General features: G+C 34.4%; 1 protein-coding gene across 4 annotated transcripts in view; it reads left to right on the top strand.

The window, feature by feature from the left end:
* LRP1B (LDL receptor related protein 1B) overlaps positions 1–20,695 on the top strand; it is a 2,479,914-nt gene that overhangs the window by 2,257,027 nt on the left and 202,192 nt on the right. For all 4 annotated transcript variants that reach the window (XM_074215080.1, XM_074215079.1, XM_074215078.1 and 1 more), the window contains one exon: positions 1,449–1,565. In XM_074215080.1, coding sequence (XP_074071181.1) covers positions 1,449–1,565 — 117 coding nt within the window. The remainder of the gene's footprint in view (positions 1–1,448; positions 1,566–20,695) is intronic.

Genomic DNA, 20,695 nt, shown 5'->3' with positions numbered 1-20,695 from the left:
TGAGCCAATCAAGATCCAAATAATGACCAAGTCGGTCTTGTCATGGAACAGATTGTTGGTCAACTGGTGAGAGTCACAGTGATTTCAGGCATGTAAACTCCACAATATTTATCCAGGATTCAAGGATCAAAATTTGCAAAAATTTCCATTCCTGTGGGTGGAGTACCTGTAGGTAATGATATAATGCTCTAAATGAACTTAGAAGAGAGTAGAGGATGGGAGAGGAATGATAAAGAGGAGAAAGGAAGGGACAGGAAAGATAAATAGCTAGATGATTTATATATCTAAAATATATATATTATATATATACACACACATATACACATACACACACACATAGTAAATTATATGAAACACCATCTTCACCAAGGAAAATCATTTCTTTATGTGATACTGATAGAGATGCTACTAGGTAACCCAGTAGATAGAGCACTGCCCGTGGAGTCAGGAGGACCTGTGTTCAAATCTTGCCTCAGACATTTAAAACTTATATAGCTGTGTGACTTTAGTCAAATCACTTAATCCCATTGCCTTGCAAAAAAAAAAAAGAGAGAGAAAAGGAGATCCTGATAGGGATTGAAGTTACATGTATGAATGAGAAATTTTGAATTAAGTTGGTGATTGGTACATTTTAAATATTAAAAAAGAATGCAAAGTCATGATAATAATAATAATATTTATGTAAGGTTTAATAAGTACTTTACATATGTTTTGTGTTTATATACAGCTTTGTGTGTTGGTGTTTTCATGTATGTATTTTTGTATATGGATGTATGTTTGTGCATAACATCTAGGTGCACAGTGGATGCAGTGCCAGGTCTGAAGTCCAGAAGAGAGAGTTCAAATATGGCCTCAGACATTTACTAATTGTGTGACCTTGACAAGTCATTTGACCCTTTTTGCCTCAGTTTCATCATAGGTAAAATGAGCTAGAGAAGGAAATGGAAAACCATGATGATAACATATGGTCATAGGATTTAGGGCTAGAAGATAAATTAAGATAATCTAGCCTAACTACTTGAGTTCATAGGTTGGGGAAACTTGAAATCCAGAAGTTTCAGTGATTTGTCCAAGATTACAAAGAAGAGTCAGGATTTGAAGCTATGTATTTGAACTTCAATTCCCTTGCCATTTTATCATGGAATGAATGTTCTTTGTTCCAATATCCTCCTCCATTCTTACCACAATTTCAGCTCTTCTTGCCCCATGTGGATTCCAACTCAGAGAACTAATAAGGCATTCTTAAGCATTTATATTTAGATTTAACAGTATAGCTTCTCCATGGTAATATTAACTTTTGCTAGAGTCCTACTATTCAATAAATAGATTAAAGTATTTTATTTTTGCTGTCATAGACTGCAGAACTGTGCATAGCTTGGTGCTATTCTTACAAATGCTGTTTTTTTAATGGAAGTCTAAGATTCAAACTAGGATCACTTTCATTACAGATAAAAAGACATGTGGACCTCATGAATTCCAGTGCAAAAACAACAACTGTATACCTGATCACTGGCGCTGTGATAGCCAAAATGACTGCAGTGATAATTCAGATGAAGAAAACTGTAGTAAGTAACTCTACTAATGTGGTAAATACGACAGCTTTGTCAATAAGCAAACCTGCTTATCTTTAATATGGATAAGGTGTAAATTTCATTATGTCTATCCCACAGCTTACATCATCATCCAGATTGTAACATTTAGTCAAAGATACTCCTATTAAAGTGACCATTATTAACAGTTCTGAAAATTGATTTTTTAAAAAAGTATCATGAGGATTTAATACATCACATTAATTTTCAATAAAAAGAGACCTCTAATGCATGTCCATACAATGAGCTAAATGATTTGGAGGCAGAGCAAAACATATCATTCTCGCGTATACTGAATCATTTAATTTTAGCCCTTTAGTGTTACTAGGTCACTTAAACACATTATTTGATTGAATGTTATTTAGTCTCCATGGAAACAGTTTCATAGTACATATTTCTTTTAAAAATATAGATGATTTTGAAAATGTGGTTTAAATGACTTTTATTTAAACATTTTTTAAAAAGTGTTACCCCTCCTGCCTCTCAAAATGGGTTTCAATAAAGTAAAAAAAATAATTATTTAATCATATTGCTTTTTCAAGACAGAATTTGAAAAATATAACATCTTTAAGCTCCTATATTACATTCTAAATTCATTTCTTTAAACCCATTTAAAAGATAAAATGAAACTCATATCAGATTGAACTACAGTAAAATAAACTTTATTAAATAAAGGAAGAAGTCCAATCCTACCCAACAAGTATGTTTTAAGCAGATTTCAGTGTTTATCATAGAGAATACCAAGAAAAAAATGAAAAATATCCCCTATAGAGCTTACATTCTACTGAGGAGATAAACATGCAAATAAATACATACTACATGTGATCCTTTGATGATAATTTGCCTTTTTACATATCCTGTCAGTCAGTTCACAGTCAGCAAAAATTTATCAACTGCTATGCTCTAGCCATTGGACCAAGCACTTCAGATACAAAGAAAGACACAGTCACTGCCCTTAAGGAACTCAAAAAGTAATGGAGGAGACAACGTAGAAATTACTAAATACATAAAAAGTATACCTAGAATAGAGGGAAGACAAAGTAAAGCACAAAATAGCTAGAGAGACAAGGGAAAACCTCCATTAAAAGATGGTATTTGATGTGAGAGGCAATTGGTTGACACAATGAATACAACAAAGGGCTTGGAATTCAGAAAACACATTCATGAGTTCAAATCTGGCCTCAGACAATAAAGTCAATAAAAAAGTCAGAGACCATGGGTAAGTCACTTAACCCTGTTTACCTCAGTTCCTCATTTGTAAAATGAACTGGAGAAGAAAATGGCAAATCACTCTAGTATCTTTGCCAGGTAAGAGCATGAAAAGTTGAAATGAGCTGAAATGACTCAAGAACAGAAATTTTATGTTATTCTTTTTTTTTGAGCCATGATGAGTTTTTCTGCCTTTCTTTTTTTTATTTTAAAAATTTTATTTGAGTTTTACAATTTTTCCCCAAAACTTACTTCCCTCCCCCCACCTCCCCCCACAGAAAGCAATTTGTCTGTCTTTACTTTGTTTCCATGTTGTACATTGATCCAAATTGAATGTTATGAGAGAGGAATCATATCCTTAAGGAAGAAACAAAAAGTATAAGAGATAACAAGATCAGACAATAAGATATCTGCTTTTTTTCTGAATTAAAGGGAATAGTCCTTGAACATTGTTCAAACTCCACGGTTTTTTATCTGGATACAGATGGCACTCTCCAATGCAGACAGTCCAAAATTGTCCCTGATTGTTGCACTGATGGAATGAGCAAGTCCATCAAGCTTGATCATCACCCCCATGTTGCTGTTAGGGTGTACAGTGTTTTTCTGGTTCTGCTTATCTCAATCAGCATCAATTCATGCAAATCCCTCCAGGCTTCCCTGAAATCCCATCCCTCCTGGTTTCTAATAGAACAATAGTGTTCTATGACATACATATACCACAGTTTGCTAAGCCATTCCCCAATTGATGGACATTTACTTGCTTTCCAATTCTTTGCCACCACAAACAGGGCTGCTATGAATATTTTTGTACAAGTGATGTTTTTACCCTTTTTCATCATCTCTTCAGGGTATAGACCCAGTAGTTGTATTGCTGGATCAAAGGGTATGCTCATTTTTGTTGCCATTTGGGCGTAATTCCAAATTTCTCCCCAGAAAGGTTGGATGAGTTCACAGCTCCATCAACATTGTAATAGTGTCCCAGATTTCCCACAACTCTTCCAACAATGATCTTTATCCTTTCTGGTCATATTGGCTAGTCTGAGAGGTGTGAGGTGGTACCTCAGAGAAACTTTAATTTGCATTTCTTCAATAATTAATGATTTAGAGCAATTTTTCATAGGGCTATGGATTGCTTTGATCTGCTCATCTGTAAATTGCCTTTGCATATCCTTTGACCATTTGTCAACTGGGCATATATCATTCTTTTTTTTTAAGGTTTTTGCAAGGCAATGAGGTTAAGTGGCTTGCCCAAGGCCATATGGCTAGGTAATTAGTAAGTATCTGAGGCCGGATTTGAACTGAGGTACTCCTGATTCCAGGACCAGTGCTCTATCCACTGCACCACCTAGCTGCCCCTCAACTAATCTTTACTCATAACATATTTTTTTTAAAAATTTTACTTAATTTACAAATGAAATAGATCAGAGGTATCATATGCATGCCTACAATTCACAAGTGGCCAATAACACTCCAAGTGCAGCCAGACTAAATTAAAATGTAATTGGGAAATAGTTAAGAAAACAAAAATTCAATAAAATGTGGATAACATTAACATGTGATTTTCATCAGTTCCCATTTCTAATTTGATCTTGACACCAGTGATAAAGATGAGATTGACTAACCATGGAAGAATGCTCCACCAGTTTCATACATATTCCCCTTAAAATTTGGATCAATCTATAAGAAAATATACAGATTTCAAGAGGTTTGGAGAAGGCAGTTGGTATATTGAGAAGAAAGCTTCATTTGGTTAATGTCATAACTCAGATATTTACTGTGACTTTAAACCTTCCATTTGAATTATAGGCCTCAGCTCTAATGACTGAAATATTTTCCAACACAAAATATTGTTAAGAAAGTACTATAGGAGTGAGCTCTTATTATTGCTATTTTGTTTTGAATTCTTTTACTTAATTTTTAGAAGATAATTAGAAAATATTTATAGCTTACAAACCAGAAAATGATGTCACCAGAATAATTATAATTAGTTAAGATTTTTAAAAACTCATAGGACTATAGTTTTAGAGTTGAAAGGGACTAACTCCAGAATTATGAATCTGGAAGATCTATACCATAGGATAACTATTGCCTATATAGGAAATTTGGGGAAATTCAAAGAAGAAGGACTTTTAAGTTTCTTTGTAATATGTTTGTTGTAAATTTCAGCAAGATATCAAGTGGAAATTTATTGTAAACTGTCAGCTATACAGAAATAGAGAACTGGTGAGAGGTCAAAACTGGAGGTGTAGAATTTGGAATAATTTTGTGAAGATGGTAATTGAACTGTGTAAACCCATATACTCCATCAGGAGCAAACACAGTGGGAGAACAGAATTTAAAAGAACACTGTACTAAAAAGCCACATTAGCTGCACATATACATGAACATATACATACACATATATATGAACTATATCCATATATATATATACATATTTGTGCATATGTTTGTGTATTTTTAAATCCAATTCAATAAATTATTGTGTCCTCCATGTCCTTCCTAAGAAGATACAGTAGATAAAGTGTCTAGCCTAGAGTAAGGGAGACTCATCTTCCTCTGACTCTAGCTGTGTGACCTGAGTAAGCCTCTTAACCTTATTTTCCTCAGTTTTCTCATCTGTAAAAAGAACTAGAATAGGAAATGGCAATCCACTTCAGTATCTTCTGCAATTGAACCCAAAATAGGGTCATGAAGAATTGAACTTCAGGACTGAAAAATAACTGAACAGCGACAAGAACAACAATGTGTCAGAAATCATGTTAAGCACTAGGGATACAAATAAGGAAAAGAAAAAAAATGATCCTTTCCTGAGTCAAGGAATTTATAATCTAACCTAAGGATAGCACTCAAAAGGAATCTGGAATGCATGCAGAGGAGTTGGGGAAGTACCAAATTGAAGAGTGGGTATTCTATTCTTCCATGTAATTGACACCAAACGTAGAGACAGATGAAAAGTGAAGAATGAGCTAGAAAAACCAAATTTTGTCTTTTATAAAGAAAAGTCCTTAATGGTATGCAATGATTATAATAATCAGTATCTATTTAGCTATTATTTTAATGTTTTCTAAGAGCTTTATAAATTATATGCTATTTTATATTCATATTACCCCCCCCCCAGAGAGTAGGTTCTATTATTATTTATAGATGAGGAAAGAGAAGTGAGCAAAATGTGTGACTTTTCCAGGATAGCAATGCATATAAGTATCTGATTCTGGATTTGATGGGGTCCCTGACTAAAGATGGTAAATTCTATCCACTCATCCACTGTCACTTATCTGCTGTTTATAGCCCAAAACTAGCATTATTGATGAGTCAATAAAGGTTAATGAAAACCAAGACAAAATAAAAAAATGTTAATCCAAGAAAAGAATGAACAACAAAATATACACACAAAACAGAATGCATCATTTTGAGTGAAGATTTGTGAAAGTTGCCACAAAAAAATTCTGAATTTTTATTGGATGGGCAATAAAACTGACCAGAATTAAATGTCAAGCAAGGTAATGAGTCAATGAAGAGGGGAAAGTGGAATAAAATATCATAAGAGAGCTCACTGTTATATATTTTTCAAATACATCACTATTAAGTATCTTTTTTTAATTGCATTATTTCTCAAAGTAAATTAAGAATCAGTGTTGGTTAGATAACTGGCTACAAAGCCAGAAAGGTCTATCCCAACTGGAACACATAATGTCAAACCGAATCTGGGCAAGTCACAGCTTCTCATGTCTCTAGCAAGGTACAGAGATAGTGGAGACTCGAATCGGTAGAGTTTTCTCAACTAGTTGATCCCAATAAATACCAATAAAATCATAGGTCTTGGGTGGGAAATAGCCATTTATTATGATGGTGACACACTAAGTGTAGTAAGAGTCTACTTTACTTCCTTGGTTCATATACAGTAAGTGGAATAAAAAAACAATCAGAAAAGTGTTTTTTAAAAGTAACACTTTCTCACTTATATAATTCTCCATTTTGAAATGGAAATGCATTTAAAATATTGATCAAGTAAATTAATCTTAACCAAGTTAATCCCTAGCAGAGTTTCAAGGTTTGCAACGCCACACTAATGACATTTGACTACAGTCTTCCATTTTCAAAGAAAGAAACATAATATGGTTGACAATGTCAACATTTCAATAAAAAGATCCCAGTCTTTTAGAAACAGATCAAGAGCACTTACAAATGACTCCTATACATTTCACAATGGCATTCTGTATCAGAGTCAGCATCTATCTGAACAAGGAGTTCCTCTAGTAAAAAAAAAAACAGCTGAGGTAGCATTCTGTCCTGCTTTGAAAATTTAGATGCAAGAGGCCATGAACTTGTTTTTTATACTTCTATTAAACCTTGGAGAAGGAACCCTGGAAATTGATGGGGAACCTGACCCAGCTGCTCAAGCAGAGTGGATTGATCCAGGATTTGGTCTCTTGAAGATCAGTAGATGCCCAAGATGTGAACATGTAAGTATGGGTTGAAGTCATACTTGTAAATGTTATAAAGAAAGAAAGAGCAGGAACCAGTAAATCCAGTGAAAGTGGAGAGGGCCAGCAGAACCAAGAGAACATTCTACACATTAAGAACAACATTATGAGTTGATCAACTATAATTGTGAAGAATCTATAGAAAGGGACTTCTGGTAAGATGTTGACATCCTTCAGAAATGGGAAACTAGAACTGTTAAGGAGATCTGGGCAAACCTATTGCTTGGGGATTCAGGATTTTCTGAATCACTGTAAACTAAATTTTGGGTATGACATTTAAGAAACTGAGGAGCTTGAGAAGGCCAATTGGTTTCAAAAATCTTTTGCAAAGACAGAATGACCTCATTTGCAAACACAGTAAAGATAACCCAAATATGATCTGTAAATTGTGTATCTACAGATGTGAAGGAAAACAAGATCTAAACGAGCAGCTGATGTGTGATAAGTGCAACATAACCTTCCAACATCTACTGTCTAAGCCCCCTGCTGAGATTCCAGATGATGTTTAATTCCAGAGAATGAGGATTTGTATTGTCATGAATGTTAGAATGATGTCAGTGAACTGATTTTAACAGGAGAGAAATTACAAGAAAAACAGAACAAAGGCAAAGATAGTATCTGCTATATTATCTTCACAAAGAGTCTGGGGCAAGACCATAGGTCGTGTGTTATTGTACTTTCTAATCATTATATACCAATCCCTAGGATTCCTGTTTATCACCATGTTCTACCATGTGGAAGAATGCTGGTGAATGAGTATGATATCCATAAATCCCTGTACCAGGTATATATGGCAGAAGCAATGGCAGTGCCTCCTCTCTGAGCCAAGCAGGGGAACCATGAGGTGCTGGAGATGATGGCAACTCTTTGACTTCTATGGGCAGTGGAGGCAGGGATCTTTCTGGCAACAAAGTGACCATAGCAGTGCTGTGATCAAAAACTCACCAACATGAATAGAATTCTGGCTTTGAACTGCAGGGTTCCTAACAGAGACCAAAGTGGAGCAGAATCCAAGTATTGGGGAACTGGGAAGCCAATTAAGGTGGTGAGAAATGATAAGGGAGGGAAACACAGTCAATATACCCCAGCTGAAAGGAATCTGTAAGATGAAATATACCAGGTGCTAAAGCATTGGCCTGAAAAAAAAGGGGAAATCTGGTTTCCTTATGTGGTGTTACCCTCTTCAGGGGGGATGATAATATACTTGAACCATGGGCAAGGGAAGACATGATGAAGAACCATGGTTTAGCAATACATTATCCTGCAGGATACTTGGAAACAGTCCCTAACAAGGAGAAGAAAAAAATAAGAGTGATGATGGGGACTGACATCTCCAAGTTAAAAAAAAGGGGGGGGAAGAGGAAAAGGAAACTAGCAGGATATGGGTAGCCTTTCTGATTTATCCATGTTGCTCCAGGAAGATTAAAATTGGAACTGTTCAAAGTCACCTCCCAGCAGTAGACTCTCAACCAGAAAATCGATGAAAGGAAAGAATGAGGAAGAAAAGGAAAGAGGAAAGAGAGAAAAGAGGGAAGAGGAGGGTCTCTACTATTTTTACAATTGAAATGAGAAAATGCTAAAACTCTTAACATTTTTCCCCAAACATTTGAGCACAAAAATAAATATAATAAAAACCAACACAGGATAAATGAATATTTAGAAAACAAAGTTGTATGGAATCTAATTAGGAAAGGAAAAGGAAATAGCATTTTTATTTTTTTAGAAAAGGAACAAATGTGAAACATCTTTCACTGTAAACTTTAGACTCTGGCAAAATATTATTTTGTTTAATAGAAAAAATAGCATCATATTTTTAGGAAAAAAATGTCAAGAATACTACACTGCATTGTCTCCTTCTTAAAAAAAGATTTTTTTTATTTTGATTTCTAAAATTTTTCCCCTAATCTTACTTCCCTCCCCCACCCCCATAGAAGGCAATTTGCCAGTATTTACTTTGTTTCCATGGTATACATTGATCCAAATTGAGTGTGATGAGAAAGAAATCATATCCTTAAGGAAGAAACATAAAGTATAAGAGATAGCAAGATCTGACAATAAGATATCAGTTTTTTTCTAAATTTAAGATAATGATCCTTGGTATTTGTTCAAACTCCACAGTTCTTTCTCTGGATACAGATGGTATTCTCCATTGCAGTCAGCCCCAAATTGAACCTGATTGTTGCACTGAAGGAATAAGCAAGTCCATCAAGGCTGATCATCACCCCCATGTTGCTGTTAGGATATACAAAGTTTTTCTGGTTCTGCTCATCTCACTCAGAATTAGTTCATGCAAATTCCTCCTGGTTTCTAATAGAATAATAGTGTTTCATGACATAGGTATACCACAGTTTGTTAAGCCATTCCCCAATTGAAGGACATTTATTTGCTTTCCAATTCTTTGCCACCACAAACAGGGCTGCTATGACTATTTTTGTACAAGTGATGTTTTTACCCTGTTTCATCATCTCTTCAGGGTATAGACCCAGTAGTGGTATTACTGGATCAAAGGGTATGCACATTTTTGTTGTTCTTTGGGCATAATTCCAAATATCTCCCCAGAAAGGTTGGATGAGTTCACAGCTCCACCAACAATGTATTTGTGTTCCATATTTCCCACAACACTTCCAACAATGGTCATTGTCCTTTCTGGTTATATATCTCAGTCTGAGAGGTGTGAAGTGGTACCAGAGATGCTTTAATTTGCATTTTGCTAATAAATAATGATTTAGAGCATTTTTTCAAATGATGATGGATCACTTTAATCTCCTCATCTGTAAATTGCCTTTACATATCCTTTGAGCATTTGTCAATTGGGGAATGGCTTCTTTTAAAATTTGACTCAGTTCTCTGTATATTTTAGAAATGAAACATTTGTCAGAAATATTAGTTGGAAAGTTTGTTTCCCAGTTTACTACATTTCTTTTGATCTTGGTTACAGTGGTTTTGCTTTTTAATTTAATGTAATCAAAATCTTCTAGTTTGTTTTTAGTGATTTTCTCCATCTCTTTCTTGGTCATAAACTGCTTCTCTTTCCATAGATGTGACAGGTAAACTATTCCTTGATCTTCTAGCTTGCTTATAATATTGTTTTTTATGTCTAAATCCTGTATCCATTTGGATCTTACCTTGGTATAGGGTGTGAGGTGTTGATCTAAGTTTCTTCCATACTAACTTCCAATTTTCCCAGCAGTTTTTATCGAAGAGGAAGTTTTTATCCCAATAGCTGGACTCTTTGGGTTTATCAAACAGTAGATTACTATAATCATTTCCTGATATTGTACCTAGTCTATTCCACTGGTCCACCACTCTTATTTCTTAGCCAATACCAGACAGTTTTGATGACTTATGCTTTATAATATAATTTTAGATCTGGTAGGGCCAAACAACCTTCTTTTTCACATTTTATAAATTGAATCCCTGGAAATTCTTGATTTTTTATTTTTCCATATAAATTTAATTAGAATTTTTTCCAATTCATTAAAGTCATTCTTTTTTTGGAATTTTGATTGGCAGGGCACTAAACAGGTTGTATAGTTTTGGTAGAATTGTCATTTTTATTATATTAGCTCAATTCATCAATGAGCAGTTGATGTTTGCCCAGTTTTTTAAATCTGATTTAATTTGTGTGAGAAGTGTTTTATAATTGTTTTCAAAAAAGTTCCTGAGTCTGCCTTGGCAAATAGACTCCCAGGTATTTTATATTGTCTGAGGTTACTTTAATGGGATTTCGCTTTCAAGCTCTTCCTGCTGTATCTTGCTAGTCATATATAGAAAAGTTGAGGATTTATAGGATTTATTTTATTTCCTAAAACTTTGCTAAAATTACTAATTGTTTCCAGTAGTTTTTTGGGTGATTTCTTTGGATTCTGTAGGTATACCATCATGTCATCTGCAAAGAGTTTTGTCTCTTCCTTCCCAATTCTAATGCCTTCAATTTCTTTTTCTTCTGTTATTGCTGAGGCTAATATATCTAATATGATATTGAATAGTAGTGGTGATAATGGGCATCCTTATTTCACCCCTGGTCTTATTGGGAATACCTCTAGTCTCTCCCCATTGCATATAATTCTTGTTGATGGTTTTGGATAGAGACTCCTAATTATTCTAAGGAACAGTCCATTTATTCCTACACTCTAGTATTTTTAGTAGGAATGGGTACTATATTTTGTCAAAAGATTTTCAGCATCTATTGATATAATCATACGATTTCTGATAGGTTTATTCTTGGTGTAATTATTCATACTAACAGTTTTCCTAATATGGAACCAACCTTGTATTTCTGGCATAAATCCTCCTTGGTCATAATGTATTATCCTAGTGATAACTTGTTGTAATCATTTTGCTAAGATTTTATTTAAGATTTTTGCATCTATATTCATCAAGGACATAGGTCTATAAATGTCTTTCTCTGTTTTAACTCTTACTGGTTTAGATATCAGCACCATATTGGTGTCATAGAAAGAGTTAGGCAGAGTTCTGTATTCCCCTATTTTTCCCAAAGAGTTTATATAGAATTGGAACCAATTGTTCCTTAAATGTTTGGTAGAATTCTCTTGTGAATTCATCAGACCCTGGAGATTTTTTCTTAGGGAGTTCAATTATGGCTTGTTGAATTTCTTTTTCTGAGGTAGGGTTGTTTAGGTATTTAATCTCCTCTTCATTTAACCTGGGCAACTTATATTTTTGTTAATATTCATCCATTTCACTTAGATTGTCAAATTTATTGGCATAGAGTTGGGCAAAATAATTCTAAGTACTTTAATTTCCTCCTCAGTGGTGGTGAGTTCATCTTTTTCATTTATGATACGAGCAATTTGGTTTTCTTCTTTTTTTTTTATCAAATTGACCAGTTTCTCAATTTCATAAAACCAATTCTTGGTTTTATTTATTAATTCAATAGTTTTTTTTTTTTGCTTTTGATTTTATTACTTTCTCCTACACTATTTAGAATTTGTAATTTGGTATTTAATTAGGGTTTTTTCGTTTTTTTAAATTTTTTTAAAGTTTTTTTTTTTTTGCAAGGCAAATGGGGTTAAGTGGCTTACCCAAGGCCACACAGCTAGGTGATTATCAAGTGTCTGAGACCGGATTTGAGCCCAGGTACTCCTGACTCCAGGGCCAGTGCTTTATCTACTGTGCCACCTAGCCTCCTTAATTAGGGGTTTTTAAATCTGTTCTTTCTCTAATTTTTTTAGTTTCATATTTAATTCATTGATTTCCTCTTTCACTAATTTATTCATGTATGCATTTAAAGATGTAATATATCCCCTGATAGCCTCTTTGAGTGAATCCCAAAGGTTTTTGGTAGGTTGTTTCATTATTGCCATTATCTAGGATGAAATAATTAATTCTTCCTATAATTTGTTGTTTGATCCACTCATTCTTTAAATGAAGTTATTCAGTTTCCAATTAGCTTTGGTTCTATATCTCTATGGCACAATATTGCATATGATTTTTATTGCATTATGATCTGAGAAAGATCTATTCCCTATTTCAACCTTTCTGCAATTGATCATTAGGCTTTTATGCCTTAGTACATGGTCAATTTTTGTTTAAATGCTATGTACTACAGGAAAAAAGGTATATTCCTTTCTATCCTCATTCAATTTCATCCTTAAGTCTATCATATCTAGGTTTTCTAACAATCTATTTACCTCTTTAACTTCTTTCTTGTTCATTTTATGATTTGATTTATCTAAATCTGAGAGTGAGAGGTTGAGGTCTCCCACTAGTAGAGTTTTGCTGTCCATGTCTTCCTGTAGTTCTTTCAACTTCTCCTCTAAGAATTTTGATGCTATCCCACTGGATGCTGAATATTCAGTATTGAAATCACTTTATTGCCTATGGTACCTTTTAGGAGGATATAGTTTCCTTCCTTATCTTCTTTAAGGCTATCTATTTTTGCAGCTGCTTTGCCTGAGATAAAGATTGCTACCCCTGATTTTTTCACTTCACCTGAAGGAAAATATATTTTTCTCTAACCTTTTGCTTTTACTCTACATGTATCTCTCTGCTTCAAATGAGTTTCTTGTTAGCAGCATATTGTAGGATTCTGGTTTTAATCTACTCTTCTATTTATTTAGGTTTAAGGGAGAGTTCATCCCATTCACATTCAAAGTTATAATTACTATCTCTTTGTTGCCCTCCATGCTATCTTCCCTCTGTTTCTATTTTTCCCCTTTTTCCCCTTTATTCGTCTTCCCCAGTATGTTGTTTCTGAATACTGACACCTTCCTACATCCACCCCTCACCTTTCTTTCCCCTTTCCCCCTTTTTTCTCATTTTCCTTCCCTTCCTTCTATTAGTTCCCCTTTATCTCCCCCTCCCTTTCTCCATCCCCCTCCCCTTTTCCCTCTTTTAATACTTGAAATGTAAGATTTTTTTAAGTTAAGTGTTTGTGTGTGTGTGTGTGTGTGTGTGTGTGTGTAAATTAACTTTAAGCCAAATCTGATGAGCAGAAGTTTCAGGTGTTTCTAATCTCCTCCCTTCTTCCCCTCTATTACACTTCCTCTTAATATAATGAAATTTACTCCATTCAATTCTCTCCATCCTCCAGTCTCCTTCCTGTCCTCCTGTCTCCTTCCTGTCCTCCTTTTTAAGGAGGAAGTGTTTTTAAATCATTCTATCTGAGTTATAGGTAATCCTGAGTTTCCATCATTTCTGGCTATGAATATTCTCTCAAGTTACAATTCTATTTTTTAGGGTTTTTTTGCAAGGCAAGCAAGGTTAAGTGGCTTGCCCAAGGCCACACAGCTAGGTAATTATTAAGTGTCTGAGACCGGATTTGAACCCAGGTACTCTTGACTCCAGGGCCAGTGCTTTATCCTACACTACCTAGTTGCCCCCTAGAGTTACAATTCTTGAGAGTTATTAGAATCTTTCTCCCAAGTAGGATTATAGGCAGTTTCATCCCTTTGGATAGCAGTCTCATGGATAAGTCATGAGCGTCCATCACTTCTGGCTAGGTATATTCTCTATGTTAGAGTTACCATTTTCAAGCGTTATGAGAATTTTTTTCCTATGCTAGGCTATACCCAGTTCCATCTTATTGGATAGCAATTGTTTTCTTTATTCCCCCCCCTTTTAATCTTTTCATGTGTCTCTTGAACCTCCTGTTTGATGTCCAAATTTTCTATTTAGCTCTGGTCTTTCCATCAGGAATTATTGGACTTCTTCCATTTTGTTAAATGTCCATCTTTTCCCCTGAAAGAGAGGCTCAGCTTTTCCAGATAGTGGATTCTTGGCTGTATTCCAAGCTCCCTTGGTCTTTGGAATATCTTGTTCCAGACCCTCTGATCCCTTAATGTTGATGCAGCCAGGTCCTGCGTAATCCTTAATATGGCTCCTTGGTATTTAAATCGTTTCTTTCTGGCTGCTTGCAGGATTTTCTCTTTTATCTGATAGTTCTGGAATTTGGTCACAACATTCCTTGGTGTTTTCACTTTAGGATCTCTTTCTGGAGGGGATTGATGTATTCTTTCAGTAACAATTTTGCCTTCTGGTTCCATGATATCAGGGCAATTTTCCATCACTAAATCCTGTAATATTAAGTCCAGGCTTTTTTTGTCTTCAATGTTTTCAGGAAAACCAATAATTCTCAGGTTGATCTATTCTCAAGGTCAGTGGTTTTGCTGATTAGGTATTTTATATTTTCTTCTATTTTTTTCTATCTTTTTGTTTTGTTTAAAAGACTCTTGCTGTCTCATGAAGTCATTAGTTTCCACAGACTCCATTCTTTTTTTTAGAGAAGAATTTTCTTCATTTACTTTTTTGCAACTCCTTTTCCTATTGGTCAATTCTATTGTTGTAAGAGTTTTCCATCTGACCAATTGAGGTTTTGAAAGAATTGTTTTCTTGTTGCAAGGTGTTAATTTTCTCTACTAAGTTTTCCAATTTATTTTTAAACTCCTCCTTTATTTCTTCATCTAATTATTTCTGTGCTGAAGAGCAAGCAGTTTTCTCCTCAGAGGTTCTAGGTCTCTCTGAGTTAGTGTCTTTTCCTTCCAAGAATTTTTCTATGGATCCTCTTTTGTGCTGGCCTTTCTTCATTCTCCTAAGACCTTGTGTTGGGGAGGGGCTGGTTCACAGAGGTTTGGTGTTTGGATTCCTAGAGGTTTTACTCACTGAGTGCAATATCTCCAGCTGGCCAGTAGGGGGTGCTTGTTGCTTCCTCTGGAGTGTCTTGTGACCTTGACTGAGGCCTTCTCCCTTGGCTTAGTTTAAGGTGTTAAAAACTTTTGTCTTTGATCATTGATGGGCTATACCCTGGGGTTAGCTGATCACTCTTCCCATTGACAGTTGAGGTGATTCTGCTACTGATACACCAGGGTTTGGGGCAGAAGTAGTCTGCAATTGTGTTTGTTCTGGGAAGAGGCTTCAGCTGAAATGGAGGTGTGAACTCTGAGTGCCTCCCCAGAGGAGCCCAGGAATCAATATCTGCAGCTCTCCCACACCAGAACTCTCCCTCCAGCCCTGCTGGCAAGCTCCAGATGGTCACCACCACCACCAATGCCTCTGCTCCCTAGTTGACCCAAGACCCCTTGGTCAACCAGGATCTTGCTCGACTGCTGATCAAGCCAGTTGGGGTCTCAGGCCCTCAATCTCCTAGGTTCCAGCCCTACTGTTAATCAGGCTAATCCATGGCTAATCCAGGCTCCCAAATTCTCACTGATCCCATGGTCCTGGCAGAGTCCACCCTCTATGCTGGGACTCATCCAAGATCTCGGAAGAAAAATCCTGAGGTAGATGTTCTTCTCCTGGCTCCTTTTTCTGGGTTTTTGTCGATCGTATTTCTGTTAAGAAGTTTTTTTCATATTATTTATGAGAGAAGATCAGGAGACTTTAGAACTGTGCCTGACTTCTCTCTGCCATCTTTGCATTGTCTCCTTTTAAAACTCAAGCAAATCATCATGAAACTGGTCTGCAAAGATATCTAAGTCATTCTATATGAAAATGTATAAATACAAGATATTTTAAGGGATTTTCTTCTATCTACATCTTTGTCACAAAGAGACAGAGATCATGAAATCCCACTGTCTCAATTACTTGTTGATTTAAAAATCATCACAGTATAACAAAATGCAAACATTAAGAATCTATTGAAATAAGATGGCTTCCATGTACTCATTAAAATGATTTATTAGATTTTGTGGCAGGTATACCTTGAAGATAATTATTCAGTGATTTGCTGAGTTTTGATATATTAAGAGAATTGTAAGGTAGATGGACATATCAAGGCCTATTACACTTTCCAGTGTCAAAAGTCTATGCATAGCCTAAATCAAAAAATGAGCTTATCTTAATGATATTCAGAAGTACTTGTATTTGAAAACATAATTACTCAAACCAGAAACAAGGCAAAAAGTCATTCAAATTAGTCTACATCCTTCCCACTTCCAACATTAAAGAACTATTTCCTAGTATGAGTTTATTATGTATTAATTTCTTGTATTTATGTCTGCATATAAAACGCACTAAATATTTGATGAACAATTGAATGTTTTGAATTTTTCATTTTTACACTTATTGATATTATATAATACATATTTTTATAAAATTTATATTATATAATAACACATGACAAATTACAATTATGCATAATTATAGATATATTTTATATTTACTATAATAATGGCTAACATTTACATAATACTTACTGGATGCCAGGTTCTGTGTTAAACTCTTACAAATATTATTTCATTGATTGTCACAGCATACTGAGGAGGTAGGACCTATTATTATCCTCATTTTTCAGCTGAGGAAAACTGAGTCAGATGGGTTAAGTGATTTGCCCAGTGTCACATAACCAGTGTCTAGAGCCAAATTTAAACTCGTCTTCCTAACTTAAGTCTTAAGCTTCTCAGCTTTCCCTATATTATTATATAATATATATAATGTATTTGGAAATATAAATGTATATGAGAAAACAGGATTAATTATCCCATAGATTTGGCTCACATATACTTAGACTCAAGTTGGTCTCTTCTTTAATTCTATATTCAGTTCATCTTTCTTCTATGGTACCTGTCCATATTTTTATATGGACCGATGTTATAAATGATAAATATGTGCATCATATATATATATATATGTATATATATACATACATACATATATATATATACATATATATATATATATATATATATATATATATATATATATATATATATATATATATAAAAACAAATGTTTCTATAACGTGAAATAGGTTTGAGAGCATGATTGAATAGGAGGAAATAAGTCTGAATGGCCTGTAGGAAATTGCATGGTACTTTCAATGACCCCAAACTGTTTGCCTTTGAAAAAGCCCACCTCTGTGAAACCAATTTCTCTTCAGGATGCCATCTGACTACAAATTATAGGATATCATGGTCTCAGAAGAATCAAAGTTATAAGAAACCCAATCAACAAAAGAAAGACACATAGAGGGAAGAAATATCATATTACCAATGATAAGCCATGTAAGAGAACTGACCTGGCAAACTGTTAAAAGGACTGATATGTCTGGGAAAAAAAGTGAAAACAAAAGTTAGCTACAAAGCTGAAACGAGTGCCTGCAGGAAGGAATCAATCCTCTAAGGAGAATTTATGGAAGTAATTACATAGCAGAAAGAGTCAAAGAGTATGATTGGCAAAGGTTAAAAGAGTACATTAGTCTCAAAGTAATCCATTCCTGCAATATTCTTCAAGTTTTAAATGCCAAAGAATATCCCAGTAAGGAATGCAACCATGTAAACTTCTCTCCTCTTTACCACAGAAGAATTTCTATATCTTCCTTATTCATAAACTATGATTTTTGAAATTCCTACAGGCAGAGATATGAAATGAATTGAAAAAAAGAAATGAAACAGTTAATGTAGTAATGTTTTAAATATAGTGTATTTCGTTTTTCATGTTTACATAGGATAATTTATTTTCCTGATTTCAATAGCTACTGGTGATAGGGCTACTATGTGTTTTAAAGGCAATTTTCCTGCTGGAAAACAATAAAATTCTATTAGTATTAGAGTTCTAAAATTGGCATTAAAGACAGAAATACGAGGAAGATCTCACTAGCTAATTTTTTTTTATATCGGAATGAATACAAATAAGGCATTTGTCCCTTCCAGTTATTAACCATACAGAATGCCTTACCTTTTACTTTTACTTTACACTGGAATAAATATCAAAAAAATAAAAATGGAAATAAAAATTACTTGATTAAAATGTTAATGGTATATATGGAGACAAGCTATTCCTACTTATTTGAATTTCTAGTAGCTTCACATTGCATCTATATCAGAATATTACTTCTTTGGAAAGTCAGTTATAATAATTGTATGCTAAAATTTTATCTTAGATATTTATGCCTACATACTTAAAACTTTTGACCCCTTCAACATCAGATTATATGAGCTAAATAGCAATGTAGTACAAAGGAATTTTCAAAAGTTATGTACCATTAAATTCAATAGCAAAATAGTGTTCTTGCATAGTTCTATTTAGAAAGAACACTGGACTGAGTCAGAAAATATAGTTTATAGTTTCTGTTCTGACAGTATCATTTATACTCTATATGTCTAAGTTTCTGCATTGGTAAAATTTTAAAGGTTAGGCCAAATAATCTTTAAGGTTCCTTCTGACTTTGATTCAATGATTTTCATTGATGCTCATATTTCCAAAAATAAGTTGTTGGTTATAGTTACACACATGCTCTCTTTACTCTGTCTCTAGGTTTAGAGCGCTACCTCAAAGTCCATTCAGAAGTGGAACTAATTAAACTTCCCATAGATGAAAAGATAGATTTATTAAGTTTTCCATTAACCAACTTATTCTATGCAGACATCTCAGCTATTTGATCTCTCTCCTTCCCTAATCATCTCCCTTAATTGGATAATTATATTAATTATATTATTAATTATATATGCTATTATATAGTTAGTACTAAGTCCACTGTATATCTACTAGGCATCTGTTTTTTAGGGGTTTTTTTGCAAGGCAAACAAGATTAAGTGGCTTGCCCAAGGCCACACAGCCAGGTAATTATTAAGTGTCTGAGACCAGATTTGAACCCAGATATTCCTGACTCCAGGGCCGGTGCTTTATCCACTACACCACCTAGCTGCCCCAAGGCATCTGTTTTTAAAACAGAATCCAGATCCACTTCCAAAACATTTCCTTGTTAATTCAATTTCATATAAAAATAATGATGAAGGGATGTGTTCTCTGTAAAGTTCTCTAAATATGGTTCATAAATATACTGACTGATTGTTCATCCTCTTAGTTTATCTTTAGCTATTTAGTTATTAGATATACAGATATTAGAGGGAATATTTGGGGGGAAGGTGGGTTAAGAATGACATTTTAATACAAGCAATACTATAATATATTGAAAATATTCTTTGACCAGGAGGGTTGGGAATTCAGGGAAGCCTGGATAGCCTGGATAGATTTTCATGAACTGATGCTGAGCGAGATGAGCAGAACCAGAAAACCACTGTACACCCTTTCAGCAAAATGGGGGCAATGATCAACCTTGATGGACGTGCTCATTCCTTCAGTGAAACAATCAGGGACAATTTGGGGCTCTCTGCAATGGAGAAAACAACTGTGGAGTTTGACCAAAGACCAAGAACTAGTACCTTAAATTTAGAAAAAATACGGATATTTTATTGTCTTATCTTGCTGTCTCTTATACTTTGTTTCTTCCTTAAGAATATGATTTCTCTCTCATCACACTCAGTTTGGATCAATGTACACCATGCAAACAATGTAAAGACTGACAAATTGCATTCTGTGGAGGGTGTGGGAGGGAAGTAAGATTAGGGAAAAAATTGTAAAACTCAAAATAAATAAAATCTTTAATTAAAAAAATGTTCTTTGAAAATGCTTGTCTCACATTAGTACTTTGAGTCACTAGGGAAAATTCTTCCCTCATAACTTATTTTATGGTAGGTTAACTTAAAAGCATTCAACATCCACTCCATTAAAGAGCCATTATTATAATTAGCTTTCCAAGGTCTTAAAGTTGACCTCATCCTGAAATTTGAAAGATCAAAAGGAAGAGCAACTAGATTAATAGAAATTTCAAACTTTTGTGGGTTGTTCACTGTTAAAAATAATGTTTTTTTATGGAAGTAATTACATAGCAGAAGGAGTCAAAGAGTATGATTGGCAAAGGTCAAGAGAGTACATTAGTCTCAAAGTAATCCATTCATGCAATATTCTTCAAGTTTTAAATGCCAAAGAACATCCCAGTAAGGAATCCAACCATGTAAACTTCTCTCCTCTTTACCATAGAAGAATTTCTATATCTTCCTTATTCATAAACTATGATTTTTGACATTTCTACAAGCATACAAATGAATGAAATATGATATTTTTAATAACTGCTCACATTTATATAGTGTTTCTTGTTCTACAAAAGACTGA

The sequence above is a fragment of the Macrotis lagotis genome, chromosome 1, assembly GCF_037893015.1.
Source record: "Macrotis lagotis isolate mMagLag1 chromosome 1, bilby.v1.9.chrom.fasta, whole genome shotgun sequence".
In the NCBI taxonomy this organism is placed as follows: domain Eukaryota; kingdom Metazoa; phylum Chordata; class Mammalia; order Peramelemorphia; family Peramelidae; genus Macrotis; species Macrotis lagotis.
This window is presented reverse-complemented; position numbering and strand designations above follow the sequence as displayed.